Below are 23118 nucleotides of genomic sequence, written 5' to 3'. Positions count from 1 at the left end.
TTCTCGAACATATTACATGGTTTACGATTAGTTTTATTATTAATTAATCTGCAAATTATTTTCTTGTTAGTCGATTAAGTTTTTGGTCTATAAAATGTCAGACAACAGAGAAAGGCCCATTGCAGTTTCCTGAAGCCCAAGGTGACATCTTCAAATTGGTCTTTTAGTCTGACCATCCGTCCAAAACGCAAAAACAAACAAACAATGAATCTGGATCTAGGGACTTTCTGGCTTTTGCTTGTTAACTGCCTTAAACAATGACTCAATCATCAAATTGCCAGTTAATTTTCTACTGGTTGACTTACTGATTCATCGACTTATTATTTCTAGTATTACATACATGCTTCTTCTGTAATCCACTTAATAAAGCTGACAAAACACTTTGCTACTCTGAAATATCTAAATATATATTAAACACAATATCCAAGATGTTCTTTGCAGAAAACAAGTATATCTTACACACAAAACACACTTCTTAAAATGACTTTGACACTAACAGGTCGAAGTTTCCCTGGGCCTCCTTCAGGGGTGAATCGTGGTAGCTGAGTCTGAGGAAATCCTGGAGACACCGGACTCCTGCCAGAGCTCTGATCTACAGAAAGAGAGACAGAGAGTGATGGAAAGGTTTTCAATAAAAAGCCACAACGACTTTTCTCAACTATTTCAGTTACCGATAACAGTTGTTGTGTTTGTGTGTGCGTGTCTTACTGTGAGTGGACAGTGATCCCTTGTGTGACGAGGCAGGCAGTGGATGCTTGTGCTCCCCGTTAAGCGCGGCGGAGGGTGAGCGCGGGAGAGGAGGTGGGGTGGAGGTCTCGGGGCTGGTGAAAGGGCTGATGGGAGGTTGGTCGTACAGTGGAAGAGGGGGCAGAGAAGATGGTAACTTCAGAGACGGAGAGATCTACAGAAAGATACAGAAATAGAAAAATACATCACTGAAAATTTGCTGCTCATCTATGATCCCATGTTCGATATATCACATTACTAATGATATGATTTCTTTTTTTCTCTCTTTAGCTGCTAAATGCTCTACTATGTTCTCCGGCTAGGCTCCAATTTTGTCATCTATTTCTGTCAGCTGTCTGGTAGGCATAGTAAGCTTTTTGAGCTTTTTCTGAAAACAGCCTCCTGCTCCTGCTGGAAGAGTGAGTCAAAACAAAGTTACATCCAGGAAACCAAAAAAATGAGCTGAAAGACGCTAAAACAATGCAAAGAGCTAACGGAAATTGCAGAGTTGGTGTTCATCAATCCAAGTGACACCTATAGTATATTTCCATCATTAATATGACACATTGTTAGTATATAAGCCATTATTACTTTGAGGAATACCTAGTTTGAAGTGTGACATGCCACTGCATACACCTCAAATTTTTTTCAAGCTAGTGACCAGAAGGATTCAGATATTTTACTAATCTTCACCACATAAGACTTAAAAGATGTTAAGAATTGTTGTGTTGTGTGTTATGACTACAGGCTTATAGGAAGGGAGAGGCTGTATCCTTCCTGTTGCTGAATCTCTAATAGGGCAGCACTCAGTGCCACAGATAAGACTTCTTTCTGTGATTGCAGTGCAGAGTTTTTATCAGCGCTGCAGGAACATGGCAGTTCTGATCCACTGTTTGTGACATCGGCCCTGCTGATAGATCAACTGAGCAACAGGCAGGAAGGGAGGGGAAAGGGGGGAGAAAGGGGCACAGTAGGATAGACGCTAGCCATGGTATTTCTGCCCTGAGGAAAGACTGATAAGCCCAGATTTCCAGCTCAGCTCAAGAGCGAGGCACTGGATGTCTATGTGTTACTTACGTGGGAGTATTTCTCCATTTTTAAATCTGCTTTACTGAGTTTTTCCACTGAGTTACATGTTGTGTGTGTTATCTGTGAGACTTATCCCTGCCTGGGACAGTGTTACTGTACCTGTAAGTCACCCGCCCCTCCTCCGCTGGTCTCGCCATTTTCAGTGAAATCCTCTACCAGCACGGAGGGGAAAACGCCCACCCGACCGTTGAGCTCCCCCTCCCAGAAGCCGTCGTCTGTCTGAGTGTCGCGGCTCAACAGGCGGATCACAGCTCCCTCAGAAAAGGAGAGCTCCTCATCTGCCTGGCCCTCGTAATCATAAAGTGCGCGGACATACACCGCTGCTGAGAAAGAAAGGAGGACAAAAGATGAAGAGAAAGTAACAAGAGATACATAGAAAGAATTATGCTTGAGGAAATGAAGTTCCCTGTCTGCATGGCCCTCATTGTCATAAAGAGAGTGGTACAAATCGCTGGAGAGAGGGAGATACAGACAAGACAGAAAGACGTAACTGGACTGATAATTAGGATTCAGAATTCCTTCATGTACCTCATCCAAGTATTCGGGTAGAGCAGACACAGAAATAGAAAGAGGGTAGGAGAAAGAGAGAGTAGAAAAAGAAAGAAAGTTGCAAACAAGGCAGGTTAGGAAGGAAGAATAAAGAATGAAAATTACTGTTCAAGATTTACAGCAAAGATGACAAGATAGCAATCTAGTGCTGCATTTCTGAGGTTGTTTCGCCTCCTGGTTTTGATAAGCAGTGAAAATATGCTTGACCAATCAGGTATTGTGAATGTAATTTTTTGATTATCTAAAATAATTAAGTTAGGCTCTCAACCACATAGGTGTAGCCCAACAAACCTGGTCACCATTTATCAGAGTAAAAGCATCTCCAGCCCTCTTAAAAGACTCAGTCATACATCTTGAAATAAAATGTTATGAATTTCAGCTCTGAGCTCATTTTCAGCAACTTAATTTGCTTTAAAATGTAGCACTGGACCCGATTCTTTCTGTGCTGGCTGCATAGGGTGTTTGGATACGCCCAGAAATGAGAGAGGAGCCAAAAAGAGAGTGAATGTTTGTGATAAAGCTCCGCTCTTGCCCATTTTATTAAATTGGCCAGCAAGTCCAACCACTGATGTTTTGTTCTTTGCTCAATTTCATACAACCACTTTGCTCTGGTTTCCGTTCCAGTGAGGCTGTGAAATGGCAGCAACAAAATCTCTCATTGCTAAATATAAATGGAAGGAAAGGAAACCGGGATAGAAAAAAAAGGTATTCGAATTTCTCTTCTGTTCTTGCATTTACTCAATAATTATAACTTGATTTACCCTATAAACTTCAGTAAATGACCCCTGCACTTGCTCTTCCCAATAACATCCTGTTAAGCAAAATCACTTTTCTATAGTTGAAATTTAGTGGAGCCGTCAAGAGAAAAATGCCTCACTCAGTGGCACATAGTAACTTCATTATGGGAAAAAACAAACTCATTTAAACTAGCTTGCTTGGTTTACTGAAACTCCTAGCATACAGGTCAATTTTTACAAAGAATTATTTACATTTAACAAGTTTACAGTATACTTACTGTTTGTGTCTCCATTGATGCAGCCAGAGTGCAGCTCTGGCTCGGTTGAATTGGATGAGGTGTGTGACCGAGCGTCGAGCGTAGCCAGAGACTGGAGCATGCTCAGCAGACTGTTGGAGGTTGGGAACTGCAGGTATTTCTCTGGGACATAGCCAACATGACCTATCTTATTGCGAGCCTGGAAAGCACACGCCCACAATGAAGTGGATTCACAAATGCAAAAATGCAATGCATGATGTAAATCCAAAAGGAAACACAGAGTATACAACACAAATAGCTGATGAGATTATGCTTGTTGTGCGTTTGTGTACCTTGACCCAGTCTTCCATGTCTCCATCCTCAATGACCTCCAACATCTCCTGTTCATCAATAGTTAACTCGTCCGGCTGAGAGGCCTGCACGATAGACAAAACAACAGTGTTAAACATAGAGAAAGAGGGAGTGAGAATGAAAAAAGGGAAAAGAAAATGGAGTTAACAAAAACGGTTATAATGACTGAAGTGGGAGAGAGAGAGAGGAGAATCGAGTCAAATCTACTCTTGAAAACACACTGTATGTAGCTATAACATTCAGTATAATTCATGAATCTCATTCTTTGTTTGCAAGACATTAAGACAGTACGGTATAGGAAAAACAATGAGTAAACATACTCCATAACCTGAAAACTGAGTTTATCATTAATAATTCATTTTAAAATGCTCAAAATTTCATGGCAATGGCAACTTCATCAGTATTTCCCAGTTCAAATAAATACAACACTGATATTCAACTTTGCTTGTCTAATTCTGTACATGAATGTGTGTGATACCTTGTGTTGTGGCTGTTCCTCTCCCAGGTGCAGACATTTAATATGTGTAGGTGTGACCATGTAATTGCAGAGGGTAACTCTGCATCTATGTGTGTTTGTTGGTTCATACCTTGTATGAGTACAGGACTTTGCAGGTAAGTGGGTAGTTTCGAAGGGTTCCTGAAGGACTGGAGCTGCTGTCGTCAAAAACCTCCATATTCTCTTCGCACTCCTCACCCTCCTCACGCTCCAAGTCCACTGTGCCCTTATAACACATAAACACAAACACAGTCAGATAAAGTCAAAACCTCTGATAACCACAAGGACAAAGAAGATAAGTTCCGTTCACCTCTAACGCTCCAGAGAAAAAAAAAAAAAAAGTACTCCAGGTAAGTAAACAAAAAGCTAGAACAGTACTGTTTCCATATGAAGTCGATCAGATATTGAATATATACTGCCAGAAGTTAAAAAAACACAAAAATCTTTGAAGTTTGGCTAGGTAGTTAAATTAAATTGCATGAAAAATAAACTCAAATTTCCCAACTTCTACTCCCACCACCTTTTCTGATTTTGTTCACCAGTTGCAAGGTCCGTCTTTTGCTTTTTCTCCTCTGTGCTAGTTTCACAAACCAATCTATACCACGCTTCCTCACCTTTTATTACTGCATGAGTTTCTCTCCTGCTCAATGTGGGTACTATAGCTTTTAGAAACAGGTGTTTCATATGATCCAACCCCTCCCTCTTTTGTTCCACGAGAATTTCACTGGCTTATATGAACGTCATGTGATCTAGCTGGTAGAAAGATCCATCAGACACAGCAAGCTGCCCTGGCCGTAACAAAAGAGTGTGTGTGTGTGTGTGTGTGTGTTTGTCTATGTGTGTGTGCATGTGTGTTTATCCAATCCTAAGTCATTGTGTTTAGTCATCAGATTTCTGTTGACACAGTAAACCCTACACCAGTGCGGAACAAAACAGATGTGTTTTGTATATGAGTTGATCTCCCAAGTTGGTCTCCTGGACAGAAGAATCTATTCTCCAGGGAAATAACAACCTTCAGGTGTAGTCCTAAGGCGTTCCCTAATAAAAATGAACCCATTCTTATTAAAGCTCTCCACTGGGAATGGTTACCAAAGAGCCTTACATCTGAAACACACACGCTACATGCTTTTATAATCCTTGCTTTTCTTGAAAAACATCTTCTACTTTGTTTTCTGTTTGGCTCTACAGACATAAATGCAATGTTTAATGCTAACATCAGCAATGCTACACACTAAGGTTTAGCAAATATAATGTTTACCATGTTCACCATCTTGGCTAACCCGCTAATTAGCACTAAACACAAAGTACAGCTCCTGCTGAAGGGCTTGTAACTAGTTTTGCAGGTATTTGGTCATAAACCAAAGTATTGGACAGATTTAAACTTTGTCCTGATAGTGGCACTAGAAGAAAAGTCAGGGGATCACCAAAGTCCGTAGGAGTCATCCTTGGAGGATGGTGAATGTCTGTACAAAAAGAAGTCCACCCAATGACTGTTCAGATATTTCAGTCTGGACAAAGTGGTGGATCTATAGAATGTGACAATTTGCATTATTGGATTGTTAACAGAAAGAAGTATACATGCTGTGCACACTACTTTTTTTGTTCTATTGTGGAATACACTATATAGTGTGTATGTTACAGACTCAGAATTTGTACACTGAAATAAGGAGGGTAACTTAGTGTTTAGTGTTAATTAATTCCCCTGGATGCAACAAATCATTTTCCAGTGGTACCAGTGCAGTGGCAGTTCTTATATCATAAGTAGAGAGTAATTTTGGACTCAGACATGGAATACGTAACCTGTCGGAGAGATAGATTCAATGTGATTGAGGACAACTTGATGTCCAGATCTATATCCTGAAGTTTGGTTGCAAGGCCATATTTTTTTGTTGGCTGCATGTTTGTTTTGTTACGTCACCCTTATCCACTTTACTGCACTGATTTAAAAGCACACCGCACAGCCCGAGGGCCAATTCCATTCCATCCCTGGAGTAAAATGTCCAGCATGTATTTCAGTAATAACCCAATAAAATGTCACCAAAAAATACATCTCTCCGTGTGTGTACCAATACAGCTGAGATGCAGACCAACTGCAGATTTTATTGCTCCAGGAGGTAATAACTGTGAAAGTGATATTGTAATGAAGGCAGTGGCTGCCTGAGGGACTTGTGGGTTCATGGCTTACAGTATTTCAGTTGTATTAATAAAGCTGATTGGACTGAAGAAAGGGCCAAGGGAAGTGCCTCTTCTCCGCTCTCATTGTTCTTCTGTGGCTTCCTGTACAGATTATTATTCGTAATCCATCCATCTTTTTTCTCTTGCTGTCGGTCACTTCTTGACCTCTCCCTAATCAGCAAACTGCCGTTAACAGCCATTTCTGCTGTTTTCCTCCCCCTTCTCCATCTCTCTGTCTCTTCATTTCCTTTTGTTGCACGTCAGAAATTCGCATGACATTACTTACTTGCAGCTAATAATGTATTTGGAAATGCAAATGTGTCTCAAGCTTGTGTTTAGTGATGAAATCTAAAGGGAATGCTTTGGTCACCATTTTGTCTGTGTGAACATGCCCAATCTAATTTTTTTCTTTGCAGCGTACCGTGGCCTTTCAGTATGTACTTCAATGTTCTCTGCAGTTTTTCACAATCCCGTCATCTCTCTCACCTTCGCATCCAATTTTACTTCAGAATTATCACTCTGACGCTACTCACTCCTCACCTCTCCCCCTCACCCTCTCCTCCACATCACACCACCCCTTCTTTTTCTCGGCTGACTCGCTCTTCTTCTTTCTCTCATTCTTCAGTAACTCTCTCTCTTCCACTCCCTCTCTCACTGCAAAACTCCTATGATCCTTTCGTCTCTCCATTTATCTCTTCCGAGATTTCTCTCTCCCTCACTCTCCAGATTTTCTCTCTCTTTCTCTCTGGTATTAGCTGCAAGCTGCAATATCATGTGAGCAGAATGTCAAGTGCCTCCAATGGAGCAGACTGTCTATGTTTAGTGCTGTTGACAGACACACAGCACACGTCTCCTCACAAAGTCCCGTTGGAGATTACACCCCTAATCATGGACATACATGGAGAGACGTGGACAGACAGAAACACAAAAACATTAATAACTTTAAAACTTAAATTTGATTAAAAGGAATGGTTGAAAATTTTGGGAGATGTGCTCATTTACTTTCTTGCTGGGAGTTGAATGAGAAGATTGACACCATTCTCATGTCTGTACGCTAAATATGAAGCTACAGCCAGCAGCCAGTTAACTTAGCGTAAAATAAAGACTGGAAACAGGGGTACACAGCTAGCCTATATCAGTCCAAAGATAATAAAATCCACTAACCAGGACCTCTAAAGGTAACTAGCTTTAGCATACGTTATATCTTGTTTATTTAATCCATACAAAATATTAGTCAGCTTTGCAGGAGCTGGTAGCTGATTTTCTCTCTGCAAGAAAACAAACAAGTTTATTTCCACATATATCAAACTATTTGTTTGTGATGGAATGCTGTAAAGGATATGAAAAATGTAAATCTACTACTGCCAGTAATCAGTGAAGGGGAATGTGGAACTACCTAGAGTCCACCTCCTGTCCCCTGAAATGCACAGAGTGCACACACCCATAAACGTGATGCGGTGATAAACAAAGGTCCCTTCAGGCTTCAGATCTGTACTCAGTCTAACTTGCCAGTAAAACTGGGGTTCATGAACTAAAACTGTGAGTTGTGCAAGGGATACATCAGTATTCCACTGGGGAAGTGGGGCGTTTTAAGAGGCTCTAACTGGCCCTACAGATGATTAGGCATCAGGCCTGAGGTCAATTATCTTGCAATTTACATCATTCAGGAAGTGAGTTGTCTGGAGAACTATTCCATCTGGGTGGTTTTCACTTATAATGAAATCATAGGGAATGAAACGTCTATGATTATGATTCAGCGCCTTGGAGTTTAAAATTACATTTTTGGATGCTCTGAATTGACTGCAGTTTTCACGTATTGTATGAAGAAAAACTGTTGGGAAGACAAATGAGCCAATTATCAGTTATGTGACTAACATACAGTGACACAATTTAGTGGTCTTAGGGTTTGAAGTGGGTTAAGGAGGCCACCATGCATGCAATACAAACACCTACGACTTATATTGTGTGGTGAAAAGGTACCCTTCTACTTCTGATTCGTAAGTGAGATTTGCACTTTCCAGCCAAGTCAAAAATTGCTGCATCTTAGAAAAATTGCTGATAAAAATCATTCATCATGCACTGTGTATTTATGTATTAGCACAGTTGTAGTAACATTAGGGTTTATGTTATGTCTACAGTTTTGCTGTTCATTAATTCCTCCAGTGTTTTCCGATTTCATTAATAAACTTTCTGTTTTTTTGAAAACAGGACAAGTTCTGCTGGCTTGGCAAGAAAGCACTACCGTAGGCACAGTGAGGGGAGGTGTCTCACCGACAGTGAGGGATCATGGGAAGTGTAGCTGGCCCAACGTTCATTCTCCAGCTCCTCCATCACCTACAGCATGCACAGAGAAAGTGTGGGGGTTCATACATATATTGCAAACAGGCACACTCACACACACATACTGCAATACACTAACTGGTATTAATGCGTGAAAGGATATATATACACAAACGCGTATGCGTGCACGCACGCACGCACACACACACATAGACATACGGTATGTGTACATGTTTTCTCCAACACTCACAAACAAAACACACCTGGTTCATGGCACTCTTCAGCCAGGTATCCACAGCAACCCCCACTTGCCGTAGAAGGTCCAACCGAGCCTCAGCTTTCAACTTTATTGTCTTTGGAGAGAGAAGGGGTTAGGAATGGTAAGAACATCAAATATATCAATGACCTACACAGTCTGTCTTGTATCTGTCAAAAGAAAAAACAAGTAAAGAACATCGCGACTTGGGTCCCATTTTATTTAAAATAGGGACCTATTTGAAACATGTCTAACTGCTCTAATCATGGACAGCGAAATAAACCTTTGTCTAACAGAGCCAGTGTGTGTCCGTATCACTACATCTACCCTGCTGAATAAAATGTTATCTTGACTGTTGAGAATGATGAACAAAACTATGTAAATAAGAGGTTGTAAAAAATAAATTTTCATTTAAATCAAAGGCAAGAGCCCAAACTGTCAAGAGTAACAGCAGGTGTTAACCAGACTGGTTACTAGGACTACAATGGTTGCAGTCAGTTTGGTCTCCTGGTAGCAGAAGTGTCAGACTCCCTTCTTTATGTTTATTCAGAAGCAGCAGCCTCTTTCCCAGTGACGGAAAGCTAGTCACTTATACCAGCACAGATGAAAAGACACAAATATTATTTAGCCACGATGCTGAAACAAAACCATCACAAAGCAATAACACTATAATCTGCTACTAGCAAGCATCTCTATATACAGTGAGCCCCCAGATGGGAGCCATTTCTCAGATACGATTGGGTTTCTTGAACTGATACAGGGAGAAGGACCTCAAGTGAACCTGACATTACAACAAGCAACTGACTCTAGTCCTGACACACCTCTCTCAATGCACATAGTATTATTTTTTCAGTTTTCCTGAAGTTGTACCTCATACCCATTTCTAAACCAACCTTCAATGGAAGAACTGTCATTTTAATGTTTTGTTTTGTTTTTTGGCCTCTCAGCTGTATCTGATCACATGCAGCACAGTTCAGTGACAGAGCAAGGATGTGAACTGGATTTGCACCCAAAAATGTGCTGAATCTGTGTCATGCAGTCTCTCAAAACTTGCTGTACTTTCTTTTAATTAGCTGTGAACACTGGACATGTGTTGTGTTCTTTCCTAATGAGACAATATGATGCGGCTATAACCACCAGTAGATATACCCCTGAGATTTACATTTAGTCGGTCTCGCCTCCTCAACTCTCTTTTTCATCTGTGATTCCCTCTTTTTTCTTGCTTTCTTTCACCGTTTTCATCAGTTTCCTCCTTCATTACCCGCTTCTTTCCTTTCTCACTGATGCTGACAGAGCAGATTGATAGCTGATGCCTCCCCCCCACAGAGACAGACAGACACACTGTCAAGGCAGACTCCCCAGCTTTGATCAGTGAAGTACCCAAGCCCCTTAAGTGCCTCAGCTTTCTCCTTTTTGTTAGCAGCACCCAATAAATGCTAGAGGAAAGCACCAGTCTCTGCTGCTGCTGCTGTTGGACCATTAACATGCCGGATTGAAGAGGAGAAAAGTTAAAATAATGGCCAATACTCTGTCAGGCATTGATGCTTAAAAGAATGTGCAACAGTACATTTATGAGTTTAAGTCAACAGAGTAAGCAGCCAGTGGCGTGGCACACCCTCGGACAAAAAGGCAGTCCGGCTGGGCAGCTGTAATCAATAAAACCGACAGAAAGGTAGCCAGAAAAACAGATGGAGAGATAGACAGGCAGAGAGATATTGCAGGATGAAATCTCAGCTGTCTGGCTATAACTAATACTGAATTATTCAGAATTATTGCTGAATTAAATGCTAAGAATTCTGCTGCTCTTTAAAAAAGTTTCGCAAACAGGTGTTTTTTTTGCTCAAAAGATGAGAACTGATGAAATTATTGGAAGAAGCCATGGCGTGTATTAGAGATCCATTTGAAACATCAAACTAAAAGAATATAAGAAGCTCACATACATACCATATGTAAGGTATTACGATGTCAAATGTAAAGAGGCACAGTAGGATCAAACTGGGTCATTACTACCAATTTGTGTAGTAGTTCGTTTCAGAATACAGTAGCAGAAATACCAACAGCTCACGGGTTTGATTGGTCTGTTTGTATAAACATAATATATGCACTGTTTTAATAACCAAGAACATGATGCATGTGTACACATCTTTGTGGTTTTGTCCATGTTTTATTTACCAAAAGGTGTTAACATGTAGAAGCAGATAAAATGAGAAGATATTTCCAATCAATTTTCCAGCCCTTATTCATTTTGTTTGCTTGTGCTGGGAAATGTCTGGGAGTACAATTTTGTCTCCATCTTGCTGCCTCCTCAGCATCTGAAGGATTTTGATGCCACATGTTGATGAGGCGAGATTGTCTCATGGAGCCAGTTTTAGACCAGCCTTCAACAGCTCATTAGTATGAAGACCACCTCTTGCCTGAACTGTTCTCACTCTCTCATCCTCTAAGAACCTCTGAGAAAGAAGAAGCAGACGGGCCAATAATTACATAATTTTAAGTTGGAGAATTTCAAATGTATTTCTGCTTTACAAGAAAGTATGCATACAAGAATGACAAAATACCGTGTACTGTATAAACATTATTCTAATATTAATACACTAATTATACTATAATATAGACTGATCTTTTTCTCAAGAAGATAAAGTATGTACTACAGATTCATCCTAATGCCTTATTTTCATTATTTTCACTTGAATTCCCTTCATCTCTGATGCATTAATAACAAAAGCTCCAGTAGAGTAGTAGGGTTAGCCTGGGGCACACTGTCATTATATTTAATATAAGAATATATAATGCATTACATTTATGTTATGCTAATTTTCACTTGACTTTTATCATATTATGTATCAATTAATCACGCTGGGACATTTTTTTAATGGTACTAACTATTCAAGTAATTTCGGAGAAAGACATTCACAGTCTGTAGTTTCAATATCTTAAGTCTTTCATCAAGCACTCAGGGAGAGGCCATAACATCAGACCAGCATCTTAGAGCAGAGAATACACAAGTCTGCTGTTTCTTTCATTAATTACTGATTCCATCCAAACTAAGGTGAGAAAAAGAGGATGCTTCTGAAGATTTGGGTGCGTAGTGTTGAACACTTCAGAACAGGGATTTAAAACAACAGGAGAGATGTTTGAACTTCAAAGGTATTTGCTGCTGATTTTGATAAGTCTTCTGTGACCATATAAAAAGAATTGAAATTACACCATACTCCTAACCAATAACAAAATGAACACTACCCAATCCAACCTACTATTGTGTGTAGTTATGTCCATAATGACAACAGCCACCCTGGCTTTTTAAGACGTTCTTAAAATAACCAACCAACAATTTGTATGAATGATAAATAGGTCTGCAAAGTTTTGAAAGTTGTACAAAATTCAAGGCATATATATATATATATAAAAAAAAACATAATAAAATGAGAGGCTAGGGTGAAAAAAAAAAGTTTCTCAAATAAGCCTAAAGCTTATATCTTTCTCACAGATTTGCTAGCAGTTTGACATGGAGTAAATGGTGGCCACATTTTTGGCACAGACAGTGCATCGACTTTAAACATTAATTTTGAAACCCAGTTGGCCGTCAAAGCATTTAAGATGTTGTCACAAGGAACCTGGGCAATTTATGAAAAATCAGTAAATGAGGACAGGTAGTGAGGCCAACTATGCTATCAATCTCTTTTCCTTGGCTGGTAGTAACCTTCTGTGCTTAAGCTTGCATTTCAGACACACTGCTTCTGAAATACCAATGAGTTTTTAGCTGATGATGATACCAAAGTAAAACCTGGATTATTACCAAGCAAAACACATCATCATGCATTTCTCCGCTGAATAAAGGAGCCTGAAAAATATCTTTTAATCCACAAATTGACATCTTCTTTCCTACTAATTTTCCATCCTAAATATAAGCCTTGCTTCATTTTCTTGCTAACAAAGCTGTTGAAACGGCTACTGCAAAATGCTTGATGGGATGAAGATGGGACTTCGTGTAAAAGGAAAGAATGGCGCTATCAGTATCCAGGTAGTAGCTCTAATCAAAATTGGATAATGTCTTTTGTACTGCGTTCACTCCCTTTATAATTCTGAGATAAGAGCTTTGTGATGAAGCCATTTGTACCAAATGAGCTCATAAAATATTCATCATCTTACACAGGGTAATGCTGGCCTAGAAGAAGAGCAGACAGACAGTGTGAGTGAGAGAGACTGAAGCAGAGAGGAAGAGAGAGAGGGTGAGGAAGGAAAAAGGTGGTGTCGTCACATGTTGCATTTTGCAATGAAAAGACTCCCTAATTATTCTCTAGACAGTGAGATCACAAGCTACTGATAGTGTCGCTAAATTATTCTTGCTGTGTAAGTTAGACCGAAATAACTACCGAAGCTAGTGTATCTATCACCTAGAAGCAGTAAAATTACATAACATATGTTTAACCAATAATTAGTAAAAATATCCTTAAGGATGAAATAAGAAAGTATAGTGAAATAATGATCACACAGGTCCCATAGGGAATGGAATATTTGTTGGCCTAACCTGACAGCAGAGGGTGCTAGATATGTGAAAGCCTGATAGAAAAAGCCAGTGTAGAGGCAAAGAGGTAACATTAGGGACAGAATGAGCTAAGCAAAGGACGAGAGTGAAATTGAAGAGCAGAGATGAAAAGCCAGAACAGCGCTGATACTTTTGAGAGAGAACAGAGACAGAATGGAAGTGAGGAAGATGAGAGATGATGCAGTGTTCTCATTCATAGTGTGACACCTTGAACCTCTGAGAATCAATACATAAATGATAGATATCTCTGCAAGTGGAAAGGCTGAAAGGTGTGTAAGGAAAAGAAAGGGAGCGTGAACAAAAAGTGAAGAGAAAGATGCCGAGAAGGAAGGAAAGGCCGACGTGTAGACGGAAGAGCCAAAAGACCATGAGAGAAAAGAAAATGAGAAAAATAAAATGGCACTCAAAGTATTAGATCTGATAGAGTTTAGATGTAATAGCTGAAAACATTACAGCTGTACTGCTTTCAGACCTGTGTACTGTCACAGTGAGCTACTGAGACATAACTCTGAAAAAAGTATGTTTGAACCCCTACAACTGAACAGAAGCCTAGCCTAGGCAGGGTAGAACCCGGACAGGTAGCCAGTCTATCACAGAGCTAACACACCCACAGAAAACCATATTTAGAGTTTCCAATTCACCTGTCCTTGCACGTCTTTGCAATGTCAGAGGAAAACGGGTCATGCAGACAAAACCCAAATGAACATGGGGAGAACATGCGGACTTGACACAGAAAGCGTCGAGTTTAAACACAGACACTAAGGCAACAGTGCCAAGGGAAAATATCTTGTAATTTATCCTCTGTTAAATACCTTTGCAATCAAAAATAAATGTTGACAATCTGAGTCACAGACCTCAGCTTTGCGAATGTTTTCTTTGGTGTCTTCAATCTTCAGCTCCAGATCTAGTCTCCCTTGCTCTGTGGCAGGCAAGCCATGGCTCTCACACTCCTCCAAAGACTGAAAGCAACACACACAAACACATAGCCTGATTAGAAACAGTGTGCATATGTCTCACAGATGTTGTATTTCTAAAATGGGTATATGTGACAAACATGAGTATGTTTGTGTCCATCTTACTCTCTTGTAGTGAATGATATTTTTGTGTTCCCTGGCCACTCTGGTTGCCCATTTCCTGGCCTCCTTGTTCAGACTGTGCTCCTCCGTTGTCCCTGTCTCCGACTCCAGCTGACGACTCTAATATAGACAAACACACACATACACACGTACCAACCGGGCATGGGTAAACACACACATGTACCCAGCCCCATACACACGCGCACACATGCCGTCAAGGCGGGCAAACACACACAATACACAAGGGCACACATAAGTACAGTATCAGCGACAACAGTGCAAGGTGTTTGATATGCAGAGGCTGTTAATTAAGCTAAAGAACGTGTGAGAAAAAGTTTCGTCCTCACATAATTAATACAGCGTGTGTTCTATTGTTATCCTCTTGGAATGGAATAGCTGTTATTAAAATCACATGTGAAAGAGCATGAGTGTGTGAGCATGTCTGAGTGAGTGTGTGTTTTTGTGTGACAGCAGGAGGAATATGGCCACAGGCCTATTTTTTTTTTTTCTAAAAACATACAAAAGCACATATGTGGGCCTTTTGAAGAATCTGCGTGGCTTTCCAATAAAATATTCAACATCAATAATAACCATGTGGCATTTTTTCTTCATAGACTAACGTATTAAATGTTCTACGTTTATACACCTACTCACTAATGCATCACTCACCAATAATTTTTATTTTAAACATTTCTTAAAAGGACCCAAAGTCTTTTTTTTTTCCAATAAGCTTCTCTCTATGAGTAATGAGATGAATATGGCACATGGGACATGAACGCACAATGTTTTGCAAAAGTTAAAGCAGTTTTGCTTATTTCACATGGGAGATTCCTGCATTCCTTTTTGTCTCTGTGCTTTCCTCACTGGTTTGCAGTGGACAGGGCTTAGCTAGAAAAAGGTAATGTCATGCACTGTGCACCAATTCGAATTTAGCAACATTTGAATCAAAATCTGATGACAGTGGGTGGGTTGTTTGGTCAATCAAATTCTGATCAAACCACACACATACACACAAAGTCCTGATGAAACAGATTAAGTGTTTAGAGTTTTTGAGTCTTACATTCTCAATAAATAACCAAGAAAAAACTTTCTTTACTTTAATTGTTTCTTATTAAGATTTGAAGCCAAGTTTCTAGAAAAGAAAAGACAAGAAATATGTGATGTTACTGTCCAGTAAGTGGCACTTTACTTCAGTCTTCTAAGTGTCTGACTGCAGAAATATGCAGGCAAAACTGAAAGCTCATTTCCATGCCACTGATTAAAATTATATGGTTGGCCTTCTTCCATGTTCTGAAAAAAGATATCAGGAAAAATTCCTTCTCTATCCTTTAATTTTAAACTATTTATATTGTATATATACAAATATCTATATACCTTTTTCAGAAACAAAATGTCATCCGTACATTTGCTGCTTTCTACTGTCTTAATTTAAATCGATTTCTCTAAAGGTCAGTTTTATGATATCTGCCAATGTTATTTTTTTTCTTTACTAGTTTACAAATGTCACTCAGATTTGATCTTTTCGTTGATTTCTACCATAAATACAGGGTTAGAGAAACAAAAAGGATACTTTTTTGTACTGTGTGAAACCCGATAAACTGTGTCCCTTATTCATATACGCATCCTAATTATGATATGTCAGACTGAAATCAATACAGAGCCTAAACCTCCATCCCCTTTTTATGGAAATGACAAGTATGGCTTACATTTATATAGTGTTGATAAATTCTGCAGGTGTATCAGTGGCCTATAATGGTTTGAAAATGAGCATAAATGTTGAATGACATGTATAAATGTCTGACATGTATTCTGGCTATGGACAGAAAAAAATGCCACTTCCAACAAAAACAAACTGAGCCTTAGGATGTACATACATTCAGTGTCACTGATGTGTGTTCACAGACCTGAGTGGCTGGGGTTCCCATAATCTGATAATAAAAGTGTGTTAGCCAGACTAAAGCAGACAATATTTTAATTGCAAGCTACCATGCACATCATATCTATTAATTATGTGTTGCTTCAGTAACAAGAGGGCATAAATCTGGCTAAGTATAGGTGTGAAATGAAGAGCATTACACTGGAGATTTACGGCTTAATTACGTTCAGGCAAGGGAGCATGGCAGGGAGTTAAGGCAGAGAGGCAGAAAACTAGATTTAAACAGTGGCTCCAAACTGACATGTCGTGGAGAGATCAGCTAATGTGTGTCTTGATAGTTTGCTAAAATTATTGGTATAATATTACTAAGAGATTAAGAGTTTCTTTTCAAATGTCGTACATGTCGTAAATATCTACATGTTGTAGGGAAAATGTGAACGCTGCCACGCAAATCACTTTGAATCTTCTCCCTGCACGTGACCTTTATGTGACTTTCTGTGACGCTGTTTGTTTACATTCCTCAGTCCGTGTATCAGCTTTATGGTTACTCTTAAAGAATTCTGGCAAGCCTGTAAAAAGTAATTCTTTCATTTTTTTTAATGATAATTTTATTTGAAGTCATTTTTATACTGTCATTCAAACGTTCTACTGGTCAGTGTGAAACAGCTGATAGGCTAGTTAAGTTTGAGCTAATATAGGACATTAATAGTGAAGTACAAAATAATACTTTTAAATTTTTTCTTTTCAGTTATCATGACGTGGTGGGGACCTTTAGCAAATACGACCTATGATAATCAGACTATATTCTAAATGTGTAAATATACCAATGTCAAATATTCATGTATTAAATGAAGGCCTCAATGATAAACCATTACCAACTACAGTAAATGAAAAATATATAAATATAGACTAAAATACATCTATTAAATTATATTAAGTCAGCTTGCCAGCTAAGGGAAATGTGAAGTACAGCACAGTGAACTCAAAATGGTGTAATCATGCTGTACTTCAATAACAACCTAGACTGTCACAATAACAGTCATTTAGTTCACTGTGTAGAACAACTGTGTTATTCCAAAACCACAGGGATAAAGGGGTGAGAATAAACTGTGTAAAGTGTAGTTGTCTGTGTGAATGGGAGGTACGGTATATGCTGGTAGGAAAGTGGGAGTTTAAAAGCCTAACCCTGAGGCCTTGTGGCTCACTCTAAACACTTGTTTCAGGTCTTTCCTATCATATTACTGTAAGGCAAAAAAAGCAAAAAAGCTCTAAAACCCAGTCATACTTTTGCCACAGTAAGAAGTTACTGCTGACTGTTCTAACGCAAGTTTGCATCATTTCACACAAGTAACAGGCTCCCGTTGATTTCTAAAGAAAAGGATCTACCTCCGAAGCTTGCAGAGACATACCGCTCTCTTGACTAATATAATACATCACGCTGAACACCTGTAGCACTATTTCTGTGTAATTGATTTTTAAGAGCAGTGGGAGCCTGAGACTCAAGGGCATCTGCACAACCTGCAGTACAGGAGAGAGTAGTACCTTTTGACTGCGGCAAATACATTGCTATGATTAGACATTTTGTGTGGCTTCATGGCCAAAAGAAAAAAAAGTAAAGGTGTGATCATAATAAACAAGAAGAGTATGTGTACAGGTAAAAAGCTGTTGGGGAACTAGAAATAGAATGCCTACATTTGAAACCAATTTTGTCTAGTCTTAGTTTTTTTATTTAACATTCAGCACCAGCACAGCCCTCATTTTCAGTTTTATAGATTACTGCTTGCAGATGCAGACACTTAAAAGAATAAACCTTCCTTATTATTTAAACTTTCACATATTCACATTCAACATGCAGCTTGATTTTGATGTTGCCGTTTGAATCAAATACAAAATCGAGACAAAAATATGCACACACAACAACAAAAAGAAAAACAAAACAACTACCATGACCATATCTTGAACTCATAACACACTACAAATGTGCAAATAAAAATCACACACACCAAACATTTGACTCATCCATCTACATGAGGGCAATGATAGCGTAGTGATCTTTCAACAGATAATGCAACAAGGTTATGGGGTCTGATGAATCATCTGGTGCTGTGACAGCATTGCTCGCCAACACATGACAGTATGACACCATTATAGTGCTGTGATCCCCCTGTCATAAAAGCGGTATTCAGTAATCCAGAAAATACAGCTCTTTTGTTTAATCATTACAGAGCAACAAGAAAATGCAGGGGATACGAGCTCTTATAGTAGTAATACTGCAACAAAGAGAATTTGTTTTATTTTACTCCTGAAAAATGCTTGCTTATTTGTCTCATAATGTATCCATTTGCAAGCACTAGGGTATTGGTGGAGGTAGGGCAGGTAGGATAAGTCATAATAGTCAGCAGAATTACGAGTTTATAAAAGGCATAAAACAAGAAACATGATACACAAGAGCTGTTCTTTACTCTGGTCTGGTTCGTCTGTTTTTGCATAAAAGGAAAGCCACACTCAAGTTACAAGTAATGTCACAGAGTCTAAACCAGTTGTTCAGAGCCCAACACATATTTGTCAAGTTTATTCTAATTTCTTACACCAGCAATGGTCATGACGTCATAAGTGTAACTGTATCCACACCTGGGTGGTTATGCTGCAGCATGCAACAGATATGGTCATGTTACTTTGACAAACAGACATGTGGATTATGATAATTAACATTCCTTGCAATAACTTTCAATATTATTAAGAAAAAGGCGAAACTCTATCCCGAGATAAAACTTGCACACATTATGTCTATGGTTATGGACTTGATCACAATTTGCCAAGATGAATGACACACCTCTTAAAGCCAAAAACCTGAGCACGTTAAAAACAAATAGTTCGTACAGCTCAATAAGGTGTAAACAGTCATTAATAAGACTATATTTTTGCCCAATAAAATAATCCTGGTTTGTATCGCTGTGAGTGCAAGGTCTGTGAACCTTTTTCCTCTTAGTGTTTCTGTGCACTAACATTTTGCATGTTCATGCTCAGAGTCCCCTGTGTAAAAAGCCCTTTGAGTTGAAACTGACTAGACATGCTGTAATGGCTACTCCACGCTCTGTTTAGGAACAGGGATGGGTCCATACTGCCTCCCAGCAAAGATAGTTGGGATGTGAAGGTTATTCGAGTTGACTTACTGTCTGTCTGACTGTCTACAGTCAATTACGGTTAAGTCAGGGAAGAAAGCACTGTCCGCCATAGCACTTTATACTTAAGCAGTCTAGTTAGGCAGAGAGCAATGTGCAAATACAATGCGCATATTGACATTATTATTCATATAGTACCAGTGTCATGCAAAAGCGTAATCACAGCCTAAGTTCTTAGGGCTGAAATGCATTAAGAGATATAGCAAAGCTTTGTTTGGTAATACATGAACAATTAAACGTTTCCTAAAGTACATATTCAAGTAAATATGACCAGGAGAGATAAACATATTAGGACATGAATGGAAGTAGATGATCCATGGTTTATGTCAGGAATGAAGATGGGGATGCTAACAACAATTAAGACTACCTGTGCCAGGGTCATTCTCATGGCACTGACGGGCGACGGCTCAATGTCCACCAACTGCTGCACCGAGCTCAGAGTCTGGCACACACACATATACACAGGCAAGCGCCCGCGCACCCACACACCCAGGCACCCATGCAACCGAGAGCAGCAGTGCAAGCACACAGACACAAAAATACAAGGAGGGGTTAATGGAAAAAAGTTTAGGGAAAAGTGTTAGCAAAGGTTGAACAGGATTAAGAAGACACAGGGAAGGAATAGCACATTGTAGAGAAATGTTAGAATACCAGAAAAAAAAAGAAAAAGATCAGAGAGGGAAAGAGAAATTGGCACAGTGAGAGAGTGAAAGATAGAAAGAAGCTGAGAAACAAGAGAGGACAAAATGACTCAGACACAGAAGAAAAGGGGAGCTACTGTATCTGGAATTGTCCACTGGGAGACATCTCTTTTTTAGTCAGCAATACTTAACATGTCCCCAGAGGGATGAGACAGCCTGATTCCCACGGCTCCTCTATGATCACACAGATGCTGATCATTTGTTGTCAATATGAAATATTTTTGACATTCAGCAACCACTTGATTTGAAAAGAATTATAGATTAGCATGTTTAAATGATCAGACAAAATCCAGGACTACAAAGAGAAGTTCCCAATGGACACACAACATTTGGTAATACAATTATTAAAATTAGAACAAAGAATAGATTCATGCTTCTATCATGCTATCCAGACACTAGTTAAATGGACAACTCCATCCTGAATTGTTAATATAAAGAAATCTCCAAAGGCTCAAGACAAAAGAGCTAAAGATCTCAAGAGAATAAGAATGATCTGAGCTTTGCCTCTCTGATTTCAAGCCTCTTTGCCCCAGATGTATTAATGGCATTCTCTAAAAATCATGATATATGAATGAATGTACATGAATTCTGTTTCAGTGATTCACCTGACTGAGATGAGCTAAGGACTTGAGCCACAGATTTAAAATTCATATTGAAGGGGAAAGAAAAAGTAGGAGGGGGGGAAAATCCGCATCTTGCTGATTACTGTCTGTGCGTGTGTGTGTGTGTGTGTGTGTGTGTGTGTGTGTGTGTGTGTGTGTGTGTGTGTGTGTGTGTGTGTGACAGAGATAGGAGCAATAGAATGACTGTCTCACTGTGTGAACAGGTTCATATACAAACAATACAAGTTCAGCAACAAGCTACTCTGAGCTGTATGGATACGAATAATGTGCGTGCAGCTCTGTGTGTCTCACCATGTCACATTCGCTGGGCTGGAACTGGAAGTCATGTGCTTTGTGAAACACTGGATTCTCCTGCATGAACAACTGCTGGTTGAACTCTTGTATTATCTGAGAGAAAGACATGAGGCCGACAGTTAATCTGATGCATTTGTACGCGAGTTTCCTGCTGTGAAAATGTTTCAGTATCGGAAAACATTGCAACCTCAGTGAATCCACGCTGACCACAACCTCTGTTCCCCGGTGAAGGAGAAAACTACAAACTTTTACAGCCACATTTCAAGCTTACAGTGGGTGAGTATTTCATATTCATACATATATTTTAGGCTTGATGTTTTGAGTATCACTTTAATGGCATCCAAGTAGGGCCAAAGAGCTTGTGACTTGGGCTAGGAGCATAGTCAAGTCAAGTTACTGCAGACTTAAAGTACAAAAACTAATATAACTCTAGGTAAGTATGAGCCCCAAAACCAGGTAGATACTGTAACAATGTTGACCAGTTGCAAGTGATGGTCCATTGAGAATTCTGCTACTTTGCCTGAACACACTGTTTTGATGAAAATCAAGCAGAGTGTCATGTTTTGGCTGCAAATACATTATTTTGCCTTTTTGTTTCAATTTCTTTTGGAGTACACTGCAAACTTCATGAAGACACAAAACAAACACTAAAATGCTATATATGAACCTAGCAAAGTTTTGATCATGTATTTGTGTAAAGAGGATTGATTTTGCCCACAGTATCTGTTTTGAGACCAAAATACCACAGTATTTCGACAGGTACTAACTAAAAAATGTGCAAACAAGGTCCGTGTCTCCCACCACATCTGACTCACCCTGGTGGATTTGTCCAGCAGAAACTGAAAGGTGTTGTGTGTAGCTTGAGAGGCCTCGAGCTCAGTACGACACAGCGCTACCAGGTAGTCCTTCACGTGCTCATAAATCCTGCCATCCAAGGCCTGGAGGACAGAGAGGGAGGAGGAGCAGGGGATACAGTGAAGAAAAGATTAATTCAATGTGATTCCATAATCGTTCATAATAAAGCAGAGAGTACAAGGGAATCAGGGGGGGACACCAAGAAAGAAACAGACGGAAGAGAGAAAGAGGGTCGAATACGAGGTGAATAAAGCCATTTACTACAAATGCTTTAGCAATATACTAATTTTTATCCTACTTTCATTCAGATGTGACCGGCCACTGAATTTTCACCTTCACACTACTGTGCCCAGCAATGCGTTATTTCTCATCATCAAACTTCCAGCAATCATTTGAGCTCAGTTATTCGGCTACTCTGACAATAGCAATGCTGGTGTCCTTCCTGTCCCTGTTGTTTTTGAGCTCGGAGGAACACTTCACTTTCAGGGTTGTGCAGGTTATATAGTTGCACTAGTTTGTTTAACTTAGGCAAGGTCTGAACATGAGAGAAGTAGTAAGAGTTTAAACAGTGTTTCTCCTAAAGGCATGGGATGTGTGACTTGTTATTCAAATTTATGTTTACAAAGTCTTAAATATGTTTTAAGAAGAGACACAACAGCCTACTTACAATCTTCTAATACAGAGCTATATGTTCAAATGAAAACAGGCAACTTTTCCATCATTTGGCAAATTGCCTAATCTTTACACAATATAGGCAATAAAAAACCTCTTCAACTGTGAATGTCACAATAGTAAACAGGACAGACATGTTGCTGTATCTGCCCTCAGGTCGCAATGTGATAAAAACATAACAGAAGTCAAAGTTAAAACTCTTACATACACACAGTCTTGCTACAAAGATGTTATGTTGCCTGATCAGACTGTGTTGGCGTGTACAGACTATGCTTGATTGACATCTCCTTTCCTCTCCCATTATTTATATTATCCTGTTATTGTTCATATTTGGTCAACAGTTTTATAAGAGCATGTTTAATCCCCAGCTTTGGACT

At 39.4% G+C, this 23118-nt stretch overlaps 1 protein-coding gene across 5 annotated transcripts in view; it reads right to left on the bottom strand.

Moving 5' to 3' along the window:
- Positions 1–23118, bottom strand: part of LOC120791588 (F-BAR and double SH3 domains protein 2-like) — a 68032-nt gene that overhangs the window by 5066 nt on the left and 39848 nt on the right. The window contains exons 9-20 of one of the 5 annotated variants that reach the window (XM_040130050.1): positions 22030–22152; positions 21212–21307; positions 14542–14658; positions 14317–14421; positions 8924–9013; positions 8652–8714; positions 4297–4431; positions 3691–3774; positions 3380–3557; positions 1915–2138; positions 709–901; positions 460–592 (exon numbers count right to left, since the gene is read on the bottom strand). In XM_040130050.1, coding sequence (XP_039985984.1) covers positions 460–592; positions 709–901; positions 1915–2138; positions 3380–3557; positions 3691–3774; positions 4297–4431; positions 8652–8714; positions 8924–9013; positions 14317–14421; positions 14542–14658; positions 21212–21307; positions 22030–22152 — 1541 coding nt within the window. The remainder of the gene's footprint in view (positions 1–459; positions 593–708; positions 902–1914; positions 2139–3379; positions 3558–3690; positions 3775–4296; positions 4432–8651; positions 8715–8923; positions 9014–14316; positions 14422–14541; positions 14659–21211; positions 21308–22029; positions 22153–23118) is intronic. The other 4 variants (XM_040130055.1, XM_040130053.1, XM_040130052.1 and 1 more) reach the window with 4 other exon arrangements.

Source organism: Xiphias gladius, chromosome 7 (assembly GCF_016859285.1).
Source record: "Xiphias gladius isolate SHS-SW01 ecotype Sanya breed wild chromosome 7, ASM1685928v1, whole genome shotgun sequence".
In the NCBI taxonomy this organism is placed as follows: Eukaryota; Metazoa; Chordata; class Actinopteri; order Istiophoriformes; family Xiphiidae; genus Xiphias; species Xiphias gladius.
This window is presented reverse-complemented; position numbering and strand designations above follow the sequence as displayed.